The following is a 16,239-nucleotide window of genomic DNA, read 5'->3' on the forward strand; positions in this document are numbered from 1 at the left end:
ATTATACCTAAGTGCCATTTTTTAACAATGAAAATTTTGAGCACATGCTATAAACTAGTGACCTGCAGTATTCTGAATTGGAGAACCACTTTCCAAAGGACAGTGCACTTCACTTATAAGACTACTCATCACCTTACTGAATATGTTTTAACGAAGTGCTGATGCTAGAGAGATACACGTCAAAGGTCTCTCTTTCTCTGTAAAATGTAAGTGTCAAAATTTCACAGATAAACTTCTTGACAATGGCTTACATAGGCAAGGTCTCATGTCTGGGCATATTTGACAGAGACGACATGTTGGCCTCCCTCCCGAGGTAGATGTCGAAAGTCGCCTTGAGACCCGGCTCGTCGAAGCAGGGGAAGGCTCTCCGGGCGTCTGTTGGCTGGAACTGCGTCGAGGCTAGGAGCCTTTCGAAAATTAAAAACGAAAAAAAAGTTAAATACGATAGATCAGTCAGTACAAATACAATTCACATCAAATGTAAAACAGGTTGGAACTGTTTAGAAATTCAATAATTTGGTGGGGGGATGTTTTAGCAAATTGCAGAACAATCAATCTTAAATTACCTATTTGTTTACTAAAACACATTTTTGAGACAGTTTGCCTCACAAGACCTCCCCATTGCAAAAAAAGGGCGCCTCAGTGGCATGATCGGTATGGTCTTGACCTGCCACCTCAGTGGCCGCGAGTTCGATTCTCGGGCATTCCATTGAGTTGTAGAGATGTGTATTTCTGGTGATAGAAGTTCAGTCTCGACGTGGTTCGGAAGTCACGTAAAGCCGTTGGTCCCGTCGCTGAATAACCACTGGTTCCATGCAACTTATAAACACCAAACAAACAAGCAAACAAACCATTGCAATAAGACCCTCTATGCAGAAGTCCCACTTGTTTTCACCTTTCCTTATTTAGCTGTCCAGCTTCTTTTACTTTGACTGCTGCCAATTTTCGAGTCTAAATTACTCTTTTCAAAATACTTCAGCACAATAACAAACCTTTACATTTAGATTTGTGGTAAATGATTCCCAAATTTCTTTTTCATCGAAGTTTCCACTAAGTGAACTGTGGTTGTTATTATCAATGTTGTTGTTACTCTCAAAACGTATGGCTGCATCAGTCGAATAATTAATTCCTTATGGGATTGCGGGTTGGGGGTTGGGGGTTGGGGGTTGGGGGTTGGGGGTTGGGGGTGGGGGGGGGGGGGACGTTGTCCAGTAACGGATGCCAGTATTCATTTCGCCAAAGGAAAGTTACAGACACATCTGGAACGTCTTCATTTTTAATACAAATTTATAAGAAAATAGTTAACATGGCCATTGAATTGTTCAGTGCAGTTTAGCATAGAGGCCATATTTACTATTTCCTGTGCGTTCACACATTCTTACACATTCATATTAGGAAAAATAAGACGTTTCTGGGTTTGTCTGTATACCTTTCCTCAGAGGAAATGACATAGGGCAATTATATATATTTCCCATTTCCTTTGCGTTAATACGTTCTTGTATATTAATACTGGGAAAATTATGACGTTTCTGGGTGCGTCTGCACCTTTCCTTAGAAGAAATGACGTAAGGCAATCATTATGTGGGTCTTTATTCACAGACGAGGTAATCATTACAAAAACAGAACGTGTCCAGATCTTAAGCCTTACCATGCATACGTATTGCAATGTTAACCTGATTTTTATTCATGAATCTTATTCTAATTAACAGACTATGATTCTGTACGCTTAACTGCACGTAAGGAAAATATCCCTTACAGTATATGCTGAAGTTCAGCATATACTGTTTGTATCTTCACAGTAAAGGGCGAGGATTATCTTTGCCGATCGACTGACTGCATTCACGTCAGATGAGAATAGGACATTCATTAAAATGATTAAAAGCAGTTCATGTTGGTAATACTACATAACTGCCATCGATTTTATAGCATTTTCATCACAATACGATAGGTTCAAAGAAAAAAATTGAAGCCTTGCGAAACATACAATCCTCAAGGCTATCAACCAGACTTGCGTATTCAGATCACAATATATTGTGATACCTGCCCCATAACGGATGAGTGTTTCTGTGCATTTTTCTCTTACGTCAGATAAACCACAGTCTCTTTGCATGATTGCCTGTCTGGTTCGGTTTGCTGAAAGAATTTTAATTTTATCAACAAGGCGACATCGTTATACAAGGGGACGCTCTTGTTACTGTACTGGCTGTTGCATATTATTATTATTTGGTCTAACACAGTCATTCCTTTCGATTGGGCATTATTTTAAAGTGTGGTGGGGTTCCGGGTTGCATCCTGCCTCCTTAGGAGTCCATCACTTTTCTCACTGTTAGCTGTTCCTAGGAGCACCCTCTTTTGCATGAGTCCTGGAGCTACTTAGGCATTTAAGTTTTTCCAGGTTCCTTTTCAGGGATCTTGGGATCGTGCTTATTACTATTATTATCATTATTTTATTATATATTATATTATTATTATTAAAGAATTTACCTAGCAAACCTTTACTAAAGAGAACACCAAACATAAAGATATACGAAAGGTCTTGACTAGAACACAACATTTATGTAAAAACGATCGAGGCAATGACTTTAAATCTTAAAAGAAAAAATACCGTATAAACGAACGAACCAAAGCATAATTGTGCAAAACTGTACAACAAGGAAGTGGGCGTTTTATTCCAAGTACATAAATTCAAATAATAATAACAATAACAATAATGTATAGATCTTTGGTGGTGCTGCTGACTTGGTTAATTCACATCAACCATGCATTTGATATGCTAGGCCCTAGAGTATCAAATGCATGGTTGAGTGAATTTACTATAACTGGTTTTAGTCAACAGTAGTGAATCAAAGCAAGGTTCACAACCTCTGGAACCGCCCACCCTCAGGGGGAGAATTATGGAGGTGAAACGAAACTGCGCAATACTTACACCTTCCTTCCGTCAGAGGCGGTGTAGGTCGACCTGTAAAAGCCGTAGAGTTTGTCGTTGAGGTAACCGTCGAACTCCATCGAAAGGACATACTTCTTGCCAGCCTGTAACGGCTTCGACAGGTGGGCTATGTAGAACTGACGGACGTTGTCGTAGGTGTGACTGATGATCGTCAAGCTCGGGCCCTCGCGGTTCTCTAAAGGCGCCAACTGTCCAAAAGAAGAGTTACAAGGAGTTAAAAAGATTAGGATGTCTCAAAGACCTGTTGGTCCATCCGAGGAGACATCGTGTGCTCACTTATCTCTGAGGGCGCCAATTGTCCAAAAGAAGAGTTACAAGGAGTTAAAAGGATTAGGACGTCTCAAAGACTTGTTAAGTTTCTTGTAAGGACAAATTTCAGTCATTGTAGAGAAAAATATTTTAAGGATTTATAGGAAAAGTCCATCGTTGGATGTGATCCTTGGACTCTTTCATTTTTGTTTCTATTCTGTTCTGTATGACCATTTTTCTTAGTCAGCTCCTATTTGATAATTTTTTTATTTTACAAATTCTTTATTAAAAAAATTATTTTACAAATAGTCTATTAAATTCTTTTTATTTATTTTTTATTTTACAAATTCTTAATTAGCCCCTCGGTGGCGTGCTTGGTATGATGTTGGCGTCCCACATCGGTGGTCGCGAGTTCGATTCTCGGCCATTACATTGAGGAGTGAGAGATGTGTATTTCTGGTGATAAAAGTTCACTCTTGACGTGGTGCGGAAGTCACGTAAAGCCGTTGGTCCCTTTGCTGAATTATTAGCCCATCCGAGGAGACATAGTGTGCTCACTTACCTAAAGGAGCAGGTTCCACTGTTCGTTCACAGTGTCCTCCTAATGATTTTGTCTAGCTTTTTTTTTTTTTTTTTTTTTTTTTAACTTTCCCACACTGTTGCAGTTTACAACTTCTGGTGGCAGTTTATTCCATGTGTCATATCTTGTATGTAAAGAAATACCCCACAAAGGGATGTGTTGTATCTCTTCAGTTCTAGTTTCCATCCATTATTTCTCGTCTGGTTTTCGTTTAATGTAAATAGGTTACTGTCTACTTTTGTTATGCCTTTCAGTATTTTAAATGTTTCTATGCTTACGTTAGCAATATATCACCAGTGTGTTACAAGGAGTTACAAGGACTAGGATGTCTCAAAGACTTGTTAGTCCATCCGAGGAGGCATCGTGTGCTCTTATCTTGTTCTAGTGGAGAGAGAGAGAGAGAGAGAGAGAGAGAGAGAGAGAGAGAGAGAGAATTTCCTGCAAAATATGTACCGAGGATCACTTTTTTGGGCCTTGCAGAAAATAAGCAACTTCCTCGAATCGTTATTTTACGGTTTTTTTTTTTAAATTCCAACATTGCGCTCTTCCTCACAGACCAGGAGGCGTTATCGGCCAACCAAATCTTTCTCCTTGGTGCCTCCAGATCATTACTGTGACTCGTTTGCCTGTCTATGATGTCACGGACAATACAGAAACCTGTGACCAAAGTTGCTTATTTCCTCCTCACGCAATTCTTAAAGCAAGTCAAGCAACACTTGCACTAGTGTTCAAGTCGGCCGAATTCCTTGATAAGCGAAGCATTTTTCTGCAGTTTTGTTGCAAGCACGCTATGCAGCCAGACAATAGTTAAAAATACCCTTGGTTAATGACTACTTTTTTCTGTCCTTATCCAAGGACCAGGTATCGTCACGTTATTTCGATTTAAGAAATATGAAATACCTTTGACCCTAAAATACATCTCTTATGTGGCTGTCAAAACTCAGAATCTGACCCATCACAATTCATTCATTCTGAGAGGCACTGCCAGGATTTATAAGTGACAGGACAAACTTGAATTCTTTTGTTCTTTCGCTATCCTGGAATTGTTTTGGTTGGAACCAGTGCCTCCCAAACTTGATTTCGAGCGCCTCAGTGGCGTGGTCGGGAATGGCGTTGGGGTGCCACCTCGGTAGCCGCGAGTTCGATTCTCGGGCATTCCATTGAGCGGTTAGAGATGTGTATTTCTGGTGATAGAAGTTCACTCTCGCCGTGGTTCGGAAGTCACGTAAAGCCGTTGGTCCCGTTGCTGAATAACCACTGGTGCCGTGCAACGTGTAAACACCATATAAACAAACAAATTTGATTTCTTTGCGCTTCGTTTTGAACCACTGCTTGCAAAGTATTTCTCTACTCTTCAGAATTACTCTTACACTCGCCAGCAACTTCCACCACCTGCGCATTGTTCCCAGAAGACAAATATTAGCTGTCAGCAGCATCTGCACCGAGAATCAGCAACTGACTCGTGTATATTCATTTGAGCATTGTGTAAAACGGGAGAGGTCGAAAAATGGACCCCTGAGGGGCACCATATTCAATACGTTTTGCACTTAAAATATTAGTGTCAACCTTGACAGATTGTGTCTTTTCATTTGAATATCTGTTAAACCGAAACCCAGTAACGTTCAAGGAATATATAATAGATAATTATGACAATGTCAGAATAACCTGAAACGCTCTATCAAGTGCTTTCGAAGTTGATGAGAATATTTCATTTATATCTTTCTATCTCTAAGGACTCCGTCTACTATTCCAATAAGTTTCGCTTCTGTCGATCATTTTTTTGGGGCGCAATCCTTGTTGCTTTGTTTGGTTTTATTTCCAGAGATGATTCTCCTCTCTCTGGAGGGCCATTTGTACGTTTTCAAAATAAGGTGCTTGTTATATTTCATCACTGTCTTTCATTGTTTTCTCGTCAGTTTCGTAGCTCCTGCAAAATAGGAAAGTCTTTAGTTATTGTTTAAAAATCTGCTTTCTTTTTTCATGATCTTCGCTTCAGGCGGTATTCTGTTGTATAGTCTTGGTTGACGGTATTCAAATGCTCTCTCGTCTGACTTGCAATTTGTTCTGGGTTCAAACAGCCTACAATAGGCCTCAGTTGCATGTCTGATTACAATATTCATTTCAGGTCTAAAGAAAGTTAAGCAGTTTCTATTTTAGTGCTTTGAAGACTAAGAAGTATTTTGCTAAAAATATTTGTGTCTGCAGGCAACAGTAGCGTCTCAGTGGCGTGGTCGTTATGGTGTTGACGTGCCACCTCGGTGGCCGCGAGTTCGATTCTCGGGCATTCCACTGAGGAGTGAGAGACGTGTATTTCTGGTGATGGAATTTCACTCGACGTGGTTCTGAAGTCACGTAAAGCCGTTGGTTCCGTTGCTGAATGACCACTGGTTCCATGCAACGTAAAAACACCACACAAACAAACAAACAAACAAACAAAGCAGGCAACAGTGGCTCGGTCGAGGTCACTTTTATTATCGTTGTCACCACATTTGCACAAAGGATAAATGGCAGCATATTCTCACCGTTCAGGGTCATTCCCTTGTAACAAAACGAAGCATTCAAAATGATGTAGAACGTGAAAGCTGACATGAAGTCTTGAACAAAGAAAAAAATCTAGGTGAGAATACCATTACAACGAGAATTCTAATTTGGCCAATCCTGCAATCGTGCAGGCGATGCGGTCTAAAACGTAACCGAACCGTGCCTGCCTCAACGAACATTCAGAGTCTAAAGTAAATGATGTAAACCACTCGATCTCCGAGAAATCATTTTGCTCCGCAGGTGTCTTGAAAATTCATCAAAAACGTCTATAATACTTCCTCGGCGTTATCGAAGGAGTATTCGCACTGACATTTCTGTTTTGAAGCGGTCGTTTCTTGCATCGCATTCCACCCTTTATTTTGCTTATTTTCTAGCTCTCGTTTGTTTGATCAGCGATTTTTAACGATTTCTTGGCGCTTAAATGAAGGAATGAAGCAGCGGAGGGTGATCTAAACCAGGATGAACGTTCGTTTGCAGACATAAGTTCGTGCATGTGACGAACAAAATACATTAAGTGACCGCGTAACTAAACTGGGCACCTAACTCGAACAAAATACATTAAGTGAACTGGACACCTAACTAGATAAGAAACGAAGGAAGGAGGAAACTCAAGTTACGTATGCAAGTACACTTAGCACTAAGCAACAAGGCATGATCCAACCTCCAACTTAATCGGGAAGCGTGCTAAAATCTACGGTCAAGCAGAGCAGTGTTTTCACCAACAAAAATTAAAATAAATACTCTATATTTCATAAGAAATAATTTTTCTGTACTGTTTAACATGAACATTATTTATTTTTCACATTTTCATTCTAATAAATAACTCATAAATATTCTATCCTAAAATTCCTGTATCTTTAACTGAACGCAAAACCTTTTTCAGATCTTTTTAGGCTCTTCTATAGACCTTTCCTAACCTTTCTTTAACCCCCAACACGGACAACAAAAACAAAAACAACAAATCAGTTTGCCGGCCTACTCCCCGAGTAAGCGACAATATGTCGCAAGCAGCTATATATATAAATGGATAAGTATATACGTGCATAAGTCGAGTGGTAGCTAACCCTACCTTGATGGTGTCGTTCCTGGTGAGGATGTCCGTCATGTGGACCGTGATATTCATGGTGGTCATCAGAGCCTCCATCTCGATCTCGACGTAACCCATGATGCTGAAGTTGCCATTGATGAACGGCTGCAGCTTGACCTCATAGTGGAGGGGCTTGATCGAACGGGGCAGCCTTACGTAGGGCTTGGCCTTGGGCTGCTCCTCCTCCTCCTCGACGATGGCAGGGGAGGTAGAGGTTGTCAGGGGCTTCTCTGTGGGGACCTGGGAGGAGGAAAGAACGAGGAATTGGTGGCCTTGCAGTTGGCATTCAATTGAACTGAGCAGAATAAGTATAAACGTGTCAATAACAAGCAAGTACACATCGAACTCACGAAGGACCCAGTTCCCCTTCGAAAAAACTCACCGGGCAACTTGCAAGGTCTGACGTTTGTGACTGGGCCGCTCTCGCCGGGGGGGCGTAGTAGTAGACCAGCAGGCCCGTGGCTATCAAGGCGCTGAGGAAGAGCAGCCCGAAGAGGACGGCTGCGTTCCTGTTGACGTAGCACCCATTCCTCTTGCCGAAGGAGACGGAAGCGGCTGATTGGCTCGTCTCCAGGGATAGGGTTTCTCTGCTGGACCCCGTCATGGAATCACGGTTCCTCTAGGCGAATCAAGGTTCCTCTGGACTTGAGGGAGACCAGGTGACTTCTTCGCAGTCTGCAAATCACTGACGTGACCTCTTTTGGTTCTCAGTAGGCTGGAGTCAAGTGTGCAGTACCAAAGTTCCCCGACTATCCAACCGGAGAGAATTTCTTTTAGAAGCTCAGTACGACCACGTAACCCACAGGTGGTCCTTCAACCAGACTTGGAGGTCTCCTGGAAATGAAAATAAGCGTTCAGAAAGTCTCAGGAATAACATTATTCTCATTATATCACAGCTACAACGAATGCCATGCGACTACAGTCCCGAAAAACTGTATGCATTCACAGCAAACCACATGAGAAAGCAACGCCTCCTATACCGACAGTCTATAATTCTTATATTCACGTGGAGGAAGCCTAAAAGGCCACCACCTTGGTTTGAACAGTTTAGAATCGCCTCCCTTTTCAAAATTCAAACTACCCCCTGGTGCGCCCCACGTAGGGAACGAGACGTTTGTTTGACGGCCGCTGATTGGCTGGGAACTGCCTACCTCCCGGTAGCATCCAATCAGCGGCCACCAAACAAACGTCTCGCAAGCATAGGGCTCATCAAAGAATCTACCTTAGGTGAACTATAGTAGATTCACATCAACCGTGCATTTGATGTCTAGGCCAGTCACTTACGACGCTCCTGATTGGCTGTTGATAAGCCAATCACACGGCTGGAAACTCTCAGTCTCGAGAGCTCACATAGGCAGGATGTCTGTTCCACCTCTCCTGAAAGACGTATCCCTCAGGAGAGGTGGAACATAGATCCTACCCATGTGAACTCTCGAGAGAGACAGAATTTCCAGCCCTGCGATTGGCTAATCAACAGCCAATCAGGAGCGTGGTAAGGGACTGGCCTAGACATCACATGCGCGGTTGATGTGAATCTACTATAAGGTGACAATCAAAGGAAACGCAGCAATTCATTTATTGTCGAACGCGGACTTGAAAACGTCTTATCTCGTCAGAGTCGGGTGAGAAAAGCAATCTATTCCACAATAAGGACGCTCCTTCGTTGCCAGAGCTTCTCTCTCGAATTCATTCAGTCTTAATCGGCTTCTGGCAATGAGGTCAGGCGTTGGATATTTGCTCCAAGGCATAGAACAATGGGACTGGTTCTCTCTCTCTCTCTCTCATACCCATTATAGGTTAATGGATCTCTCTCTCTCTCTCTCGTAGTAGCCATCTTGCTTGGTGAGACGTACCCGCGTGAAGTCACAATAATCAACAGATATCACAAGTTTAACATACGACTAGAATTTGAGAAATATCTAGAAGTGTTCGTGAACTATCGGTGATAAGATTAGTGTGAAAATAGTAGGATAAAGCGTCTTCTAAGTTAGTTTATCAAGTGTAATACTATAAATCAGAACAAGATGGCAGTAAGTTCCAACTGCGGGAAAAGGTGGCGTAATTTGGCGTGTCTAGCAGATTCGCAATACGATGAGGTAGCAGGAAGGGAACTGGCATTTCTCATCTATGAAATCAGCAACAGTCTAACCAAAAAAGATACAAAAGCATTCATAGATATATTAGAAGGATATAATCCTTCAAACTGGAACAAATCTAATGAAAAACATCTTGAAAATAATTGAAGAAGTTCCAAATAAAATCCAAGTGGTCAAGAGACTCATAAAGAAAATATACATAAACCAACATATTCCGACAAAGAAAATGAATAAGGTGAATCTTGTGAATATACTAATTGATGCATTAGGAAAAAAAAGAATGCCAAAAGCATGCAAACTGTGTAAGGTTTGGTATAGCATAGTCAATCCACAAAACCTAATCAGAAAATGTGCTGCATGCAACATTCCGACCCATCCACAGTGTGCTGAGGTAATACAAGATTTGAGAAAAGATACAAGAATTTTTTGTTCAACATGTCTATCATGGATAGACAATGTTATTAAATCAAGATTGAATGTACAAATAGTTGAGGATGAAGAAGAAGAGGAAGAAGAAGAAGAAAAAGAAGAAGAGGAAAACGGAAGAGAAGTAAACAAAAATGAAATGACAGAAAAAATAAGGAAAACAAAGAACAAGATAAAAGTATGGATGCAGAGATACTCATTGATACTACATAGAGGCAATAAAGCAGCATACCTGACGAAGAAATAAATTACGATATGACAACAGAAAAGCAAATCCCGAAGAGGCTCTACCCAGATCTATACAATGACGGGAAAGAGGAAAAAATAGACAAGAAAGACAAAATCTGCAACCTTTTGAAAGAGGGAATTGCAGATTTGGAGAAAGATGTTACTACAAACATCCTAAGATATGTCAAAAACTATGAAATATATGGTAAATGTGCATACTTAGATGGATATGGGGATGATTGCAGAGATCTGCATCCAAAAATAGTAAAAACCTAAAAGAAGGAAAAGGATGTAAGTTCGACAAAAAATGCAAATATATGCACCCTGTAGCCATGAATCATAATCAAATAAATAACCAACCAAGTAATAAAATCCAAAATAAGAAAGAAACAAATAAAGAGGAGAAAATCAAGAATATCAGGTAAAAGAGAAAAGCAAACCACCAATGAGATATGCAGAGGTGTCAGCAAAGAATTTCAAAGCATTCAGCTCCGAAATTCTACTCAAGAGATAATAACTGTATTTATTATGCAAGAGGATATTGCAGAAACGGAGAAAATTGCAGATTCAGACACAAAATGAATAATTATGATGGAAGGAAGATCAAATATTATGGAAAAGTTGGATTTTTTAATGTCAGAATTTCTGGAAATGAAAAAAAGAACAACATACCAGAACAGGAAAGAGACATGGGAAAATCCTATTACTATCAGTATTAAATGAAGGAGAAAAACACGCAAACCATCATAGTGATGAATGCGCAGGGTTTAGTTACGAGTAACTCAAAAAGAAAAATAGAGTACTTAGAAGAACTAACCCAAAATGAAAAGAAAATAGATATAATGAATATAAGTGAAACCTGGTATTCCCAAGAGACTGGGAATGATGATCAAATAAAAAGGGTTCCAAACTTATAGATCAGATAGAAAAAATAGGAATCAAGGGGGAACCGCAATATATGGGAAAGACAAAAAACAAGGAAAAAATATATGAGAAATATAGTAACTCAGAATGTGAACTAATAGCGGTAGAATTTGAATCTGAAAAATTGATGAACATAGTAATATAGACTCCTAATACTAAAGAGTTTGACTTAATAATTGAAAAATTGGATGATATATGTAGAAATCACAAGGACTGGACTATTCTCCTATCTGGTGACTTCAACTTTCCTTTCGTAGAATGGAAAGAACGAATAGGAGATTGTGGTTGTACTTATACATATAAAAAAGAGAGTAATAGTAGTGCAGAAGATAAGAGGCAATTTGAAAAGATATTAGATATGCTACTAGAATACAACATTCAACAAATAAATCACCTGCCAACAAGAAAGGAAAATACTTTAGACCTAGTATTTGTGAACGAGATGAATTATGTTAAAGAAATAATAGTTTATAATGCGAGTATTTCAGACCATAATGTCATAGAATTAACAGTTCATTCCAAAGCAAGTGAAAATAGAGATAAGCAAGAAATGAAAAAGTGGGAAGGATATGGAAAATACAACTTCTACAGTAAAAATATAAAAATGGTCAGAAATTAATGAAGAATTAAACAAAGATTGGGATAACATTTTCGTAAGTGATGACATAAGGGTAAATACGGAGATATTATATAAAATATTGGAGATAATAGTGGAAAAATATATACGAAGAAGAAAAGTAAACATCATTCATGCATACCAGAGACAGAAGAATCTTGTTCCAGAAAATCAGAAAGTGGAAAAAAGGTCTTGCAAAAGAAAAAAATGCATGGAAAGTTATAGAACTAAAAAGTAAGATAGAAAATGCAGAAAAAAAGATTATACAATCAAAAGAAAATGAAAAACGGGACTTGGAAGAAAAAACCCTATTAAATATCAGCAAAACCCCAAAAAACTATTATACTCATATGCGAAGAAGATGAATAAAAGAAGAATAGAAATAGGCCCTCTGAGAATTGAAGGGAGATTAACGAATGAAAAAAAGGAAATTTGCAACATACTGGCAGAACGATATAAGAGAGAATTCACCCCTAGAATAGATAATGAAGATAATGATATAGAAGTAAGGGATGAAAATAGTGAATATTTAGCTGACATAGATATTAATGAAGCTGATATTGTGCAGGCTATTAATGAAATTAAAAATGGAGCTGCTGCAGGGCCTGATGGAATTCCTGCTATTTTGTTAAAGAAAGTAGTTCATTCTATCGCAAAGCCACTTGCAATATTATTAAGACAAAGTGTAGATACAGGCAAGATATATGATGAGCACAAATTAGCGTATATTACCCCTACTTTCAAAAGTGGATCAAGACTAGAGGCAAGTAATTATAGGCCTGTGAGTCTAACATCACATATAATGAAAGTGTATGAAAGGGTAATGAAGAAAAATATTATGAAACATTTAATAAAAATAATTTGTTTAATAAAGGACAACATGGTTTCGTACCCGGAAAAAGTACACAAACCCAACTGTTAGTCCACCGTGAAAACATATTCAAAAATATGAAAAGCGGAAATGAACAGATGTGGTTTATTTAGACTTTTGCAAAAGCTTTTGATAAAGTAGACCATAATATATTAGCGAAGAAAATTAGAAAACACAATATCGTGGATAAAGTAGGAAGATGGTTAAAAGAATTTTTACACAACAGAAAACAGATAGTTATTGCAAACGACGAGAAATCGGATGAAGCCAAGGTAATATCCGGTGTGCCGCAAGGTACGGTGTTAGCTGCAATACTGTTTGTTATTATGATTGAAGACATAGACAATAATGTTAAGGATTCGGTAGTGAGTAGTTTTTTCGCAGATGACACAAGAATAAGTAGAGAAATTACTTGTGATGAAGATAGGAACGCTCTACAAAGAGACCTTAACAAAGTATATGATTGGGCAGAGGTAAATAGGATGGTATTTAACTCTGATAAATTTGAATCAATAAATTATGGAGACAGAGAAAGAAAGCTATATGCATATAAGGGACCTAATAATGAGACCATCACAAATAAGGAAGCAGTTAAAGACCTTGGTGTGATGATGAATAGGAACATGTTATGTAATGATCAAATAGCAACTCTGTTGGCAAAATGTAAAGCAAAAATGGGAATGTTGTTACGGCACTTCAAAACAGAAAAGCTGAACACATGATTATGCTTTATAAAAACATTGTTTTCGTAGTCCACTTGAATATTGCAATATGATATGGTACCCACACTATCAAAAGGATATTGCACAAATAGAGAGTGTACAAAGGTCCTTTACAGCTAGAATAGAAGAAGTTAAGGACCTAGACTACTGGGAAAGACTACAATTCTTAAAATTATATAGTCTGGAAAGGAGAAGAGAACGCTACATGATAATTCAGGCATGGAAACAGATGAGAAGGAATAGCAGAAAATATCATGGAACTAAAAATATCAGAAAGAGCAAGCAGAGGTAGATTAATAGTGCCCAAAAATATACCAGGAAAAATAAGGAAAGCACACAGGACATTAATCCACTACGCACCAGCATCGATAATGCAGCGTCCTATTCAATGCGTTGCCAGCTCATCTGAGGAATATATCAGGAGTGAGCGTAGATGTGTTTAAGAATAAGCTCGACAATATCTAAACTGCATCCCAGACCATCCAAGATTGGAAGATGCAAAATATACCGGAAGATGTACTAGCAACTCTCTGGTTAGACATTAGAGGTGCCTCACACTGAGGGACCTGGGGCAACCCGAACAAGATGTAAGGTCTGTAAGGTCTGTAAGGTCTCTCTCTCTCTCTCTCTCTCTCTCTCTCTCTCTCTCTGCTTAACAGATTCTGTCGCCTTAAAGTGTAAGGAATAACTATTTACAACCACTTCAAGGCATAGTTGTAAAATGCCTATACATTTACCCCGTAATAAGACGTATTTCATAATACGTCTCTCTCTCTCTCTCTCTCTCTCTCTCTCTCTCTCTCTCTCTCTCTCTCTCTCTTCATCTTCTTCCTTTCCCCTCTCTCTCCCATATATCGTTTCATTCTGAGCTGAAAAAGAGGATAAGGGACGATTCCTAGGCGAGAAACAACACTAAATGTGCCCTTAAAATGAAGTAAGGACTATATTTGCTTCTATCTACGTTCGTAGATGAATGCGGGATTCTGGGTTCTTTTGTCTCCGTGGTGACAGCCGAGATGCGCACTTCCAGACTATACTTTGGAGTTGCAACTGTTTGAATTTGCGGTTACTTAGTTGAATCATAACCGTATAAGAAGCTAAAACCAGAGACGCACCTCTGTATACCGTTGCAATTGCAACTTTACAGTGGTGCTCTATTGCAAAGCAATGACTGTGCACCACGGCCTAATAATAACAGCTCTTGACATCCTTGCTATTCCCGGAGGAGGAACCCGGGATATATATTTGCGTCGTCAGTATCCTGGCTCATTTCGCTCAATTCCAGCGATGGAACTTCGAGCTTAACTGAACTGACTTGTTCATATCTGTACTAAGCTATTTAAATCGCAGATTTATGAATGGGCACTAATAATAATAATAATAATAATAATAATAATAATAATAATAATAATAATAATAATAATAATAATAATAATAATAATAATAATAATAATAATATGCTGGAAGTAAACCCTCTTTTAAATATGTTTTATTAAAAGTAGCTGAGGCAGCAATTATTTTTAATAATAATAATAATAATAATAATAATAATAATAATAATAATAATAATAATAATAATAATAATAATAATGGAAATTGTTATTCATAAAATTCTTAAAAAATCAGAATTCACAAGTTACTGACGTTTTTGGCTGGGTACATGAATGCTTTTTCATTTTATAATAATAATAATAATAATAATAATAATAATAATAATAATAATAATAATAATAATAATAATAATAATGGGAATTTTGAATTGTGAAATATAAAAAAATCTGAATTCGCAAGTTACCGACATTTTAGGTCGGGTACTACATGAACGCTTTTTTTCATTTTATAATAATAATAATAATAATAATAATAATAATAATAATAATAATAATAATAATAATAATAATAATGAAAAATTTTTATGAAATAAAAAAAAAATCTGAATTCGCAAGTTACCGACGCTGCCACGTTTCATAATAATATTGACAAAAATATCTTACACGACGCCGTCCAAGGCCGAAGTAATTTTCCTCTGGGAAATGACAACGCAAGAAAACAACATAGAAGAAAGCAGGAAAACGAAGAGCCATTAATGATACGATCGGAGTAAGAAGACTCAAGAATAGAAGTACGGACCGAACCGGATGCACAAACAATGGCCCCCCTAGGTCCTATAAGTAAGCAAGCAGAGTCCTTAGCCTCGACGTCGGTCCTGCCACTACAGATCTTTCCTATTCTGCAGGAGCTATGATCCTGACGAGAAAACACTAAAAGGCAATTATGAAATATAAGAAGCACCTTCATTTGAAAATGTATACAAGGGCTGGCCAGGGAGGAAAAAAAAAAAAACGCTGTGAAAGTGTACAGGGATCTTTCCTAGAAGTGAACCCCCCCCCCCCCCCCCCAGATTTGGGGCAGAATGGAAACGCAAAACACATCGCTGTCTCAGACCCACTGTTACGCCAAACCAGGAGGAAATCAGTTAATAGAAAAGAAAAAATATTTAATGAACTGATACATAAATAGATAAGAATATAAATATATGATTAATAAAGTACAATGGGTATTGCTTGAGGGTCATCATCATATCTTATCGCACCATTGTTCTACCCATTGGAGTGCTGTGTCGCTTGCTGTTCTTAGATCGATGTCCGAATAAGTGGGCCCTAGTGGGCAACTATACACAAGATGTGATTCATATTTTGGAATGGTTCCCCACAAGGGTATTCAGCACCATTTGTGTAACCCCATCTCTGGAGGTTCTCCCCTCCCTGTCCCACCAACTTTTGTTCTTCCTCTATTCAGGGTGACGCATTTCCTTCTGGTGAGGGAGAATCCACAGGGCAGGTCTTCACTAGGATCAGGGAGGGCATTGTTAGTAGTCTGACTGTCGCTCTCTCTCCATTTCTGCAGTCTGTATTTTGATAGGTCTGGGGTCTCTAGTTCTTTAACTGACAT

The 16,239-nt window shown here is 38.7% G+C and overlaps 1 protein-coding gene across 6 annotated transcripts in view; it reads right to left on the reverse strand.

Moving 5' to 3' along the window:
* LOC135202916 (aminopeptidase N-like) overlaps nt 1-16,239 on the reverse strand; it is a 69,678-nt gene that overhangs the window by 21,110 nt on the left and 32,329 nt on the right. For all 6 annotated transcript variants that reach the window (XM_064232373.1, XM_064232372.1, XM_064232371.1 and 3 more), the window contains exons 2-5: nt 7,787-8,238; nt 7,387-7,644; nt 2,927-3,135; nt 252-407 (exon numbers count right to left, since the gene is read on the reverse strand). In XM_064232373.1, the coding sequence (XP_064088443.1) occupies nt 252-407; nt 2,927-3,135; nt 7,387-7,644; nt 7,787-8,008 (845 nt within the window). In that variant the 5' untranslated portion in view covers nt 8,009-8,238. The remainder of the gene's footprint in view (nt 1-251; nt 408-2,926; nt 3,136-7,386; nt 7,645-7,786; nt 8,239-16,239) is intronic.

This window comes from Macrobrachium nipponense, chromosome 33 (genome assembly GCF_015104395.2).
Source record: "Macrobrachium nipponense isolate FS-2020 chromosome 33, ASM1510439v2, whole genome shotgun sequence".
Taxonomy (NCBI): domain Eukaryota; kingdom Metazoa; phylum Arthropoda; class Malacostraca; order Decapoda; family Palaemonidae; genus Macrobrachium; species Macrobrachium nipponense.